The sequence below is a fragment of the Amphimedon queenslandica genome, unplaced genomic scaffold (assembly GCF_000090795.2).
Source record: "Amphimedon queenslandica unplaced genomic scaffold, v1.1 AMPQUscaffold_6781_Cont21264, whole genome shotgun sequence".
NCBI lineage: Eukaryota > Metazoa > Porifera > Demospongiae > Haplosclerida > Niphatidae > Amphimedon > Amphimedon queenslandica.
The window spans coordinates 1-1,941 of NW_003552931.1; the positions used below are offsets into that span (position 1 = coordinate 1).

The following is a 1,941-nucleotide window of genomic DNA, read 5'->3' on the forward strand; positions in this document are numbered from 1 at the left end:
TAGGAATGCCAGGGTAAGAGAAACATCATATTATTAGTAAATCAGTACATGTATGCATGTACAGTGCAACATCTTATTTTGGTTTGCTTGATATATGCAAGCCCATCAAAGAAGGAGAGACATTACTAGTGAATGCTGCTGCTGGAGCTGTTGGATCTGCTGTTGGTCAAATTGGAAAGATAAAAGGAATGAGAGTTGTGGGTTTTGCCGGCTCTGATGAGAAAGTTGCTTACCTCAAGAGCCTGGGGTTTGATGCAGCATATAATTACAAGACAATACCCTCACTGGAGGCAGCCATTAAAGAATCCTGTCCTAATGGAGTTGATGTCTTCTTTGATAATGTAAGCCACCAATAACTAATGACTGTATGCATGTGCCCTTGATACAGGTTGGTGGAGATTTCTTTGATACTGTACTTAGACAAATGAATACATTTGGACGAGTGTCAGTCTGTGGAGCTATTTCACAATATAATGCTTTGGAGCCTAGAAAAGGTTGAAGCTATTATCAAATGAATAATTAACTTTATTATTTTATACTATTTTTAAAGGGATTGATGTGTCTCCAATCATTCTAATGAAGCAGTTGAAAGTTGAAGGATTCATTGTAGTGCGATGGTTGGACCAGTGGCCAGCAGCTTTTAAGGAAATGGCTCAATGGATACAAGAAGTAAAAGCAACTTTTATTATGAACCTTTACCTTAAGATGTATCATAAGAATGTACTTAAAAAGTTTGAGCTGATTCTGATCAAAATTAGATTTTTATGAATTTTTAATGTTGCAGGCCAAAGTCCCTGTACTTATAGCCTTGGATATTTTTCAGAATTTTGCCATTTTCTTAAAATGGCCATAACTTGAAAAATTGAAGTCGGAATCAGCTCAAACTTTCTACACAGCATAAGGACATCAATATGTATTAGAAAATGTAATAAAAATTGGGGGTGATTTTTTAGCCATTTTTCAGAAAAAATCATGGGCTATAGTACAGGGATTTTTTCAGAATTTCGGCATTTTCTTAAAATGGCCATAACTTAAAAATTGAATTCGGAATCAGTTCAAACTTTCTACATAGCATAAGGACATCAATATGTATCAAAAAATGTAATAAAAATTGGGGGTGATTTTTTAGCCATTTTTCAGAAAAAACCATGGGCTATAGTACAGGGATTTTTTCAGAATTTTGGCATTTTCTTAAAATGGCCGTAACTTAAAAATTGAATTCAGAATCAGTTCAAACTTTCTACATGGCATAAGGACATCAATATGTATCAGAAAATGTAATAAAAATTGGGGGTGATTTTGGAGCCATTTTTTGGAAAAAACCATGGGCTATAGTACAGGGATTTTTTCAGAATTTTGACATTAAAAAAAAATGGTCATAACTTTAAAATTTTAAGTCGGAATCAGTTCAAACTTTCTACATAGCATAAGGACATCAATACATATCAGAAAATGTAATAAAAATTGGGGGTGATTTCGAAGCCATTTTTTGGAAAAAACCATGGGCTAAATAGTACATGGCCTTGGGCCAAATTTGGCCAAATTTGAAAAAGGAAAAATTCTCACATTGTTATGTTGCATAGAAAGTTTGAGATGGTTCCAATCAAAATTGCATTTTTATGAATTTTTAAATTTGCTCCAAAATAGGGCCAAAGTCCCTGTACTATAAGTGGACTTTGACTTAATTTTTTGCATTATATTTAACATAACTTTTTTTAGGGTAAACTGAAATACCGTGAGACAGTTTTTGAAGGATTTGACAGCATGTACGATGCTTTTGTATCTCTCTTTAAAGGCGACAACATTGGCAAGGTTGTTGTCAAAATATAACGAAACAGATAACCTGAGAATAATTGATAATATTAAAATGACAAGAGAATGTGTGTTAAAAACAATTATTATTAGCTAATTATTAGTTAGTGTAGCTATTATACAAGTGAT

General features: G+C 33.1%; 1 protein-coding gene across 1 annotated transcript; it reads left to right on the forward strand.

The window, feature by feature from the left end:
* Nucleotides 1-5: 5 nt before the first annotated feature.
* Nucleotides 6-1,941, forward strand: LOC100636936 (prostaglandin reductase 1-like; the record flags this gene model as incomplete). The annotated part of the gene is made up of 5 exons (XM_003391722.3): nucleotides 6-13; nucleotides 65-341; nucleotides 389-494; nucleotides 551-669; nucleotides 1,720-1,941. Coding segments are annotated over 5 exons (621 nt in total), but the record flags the coding sequence as incomplete, so codon positions are not given.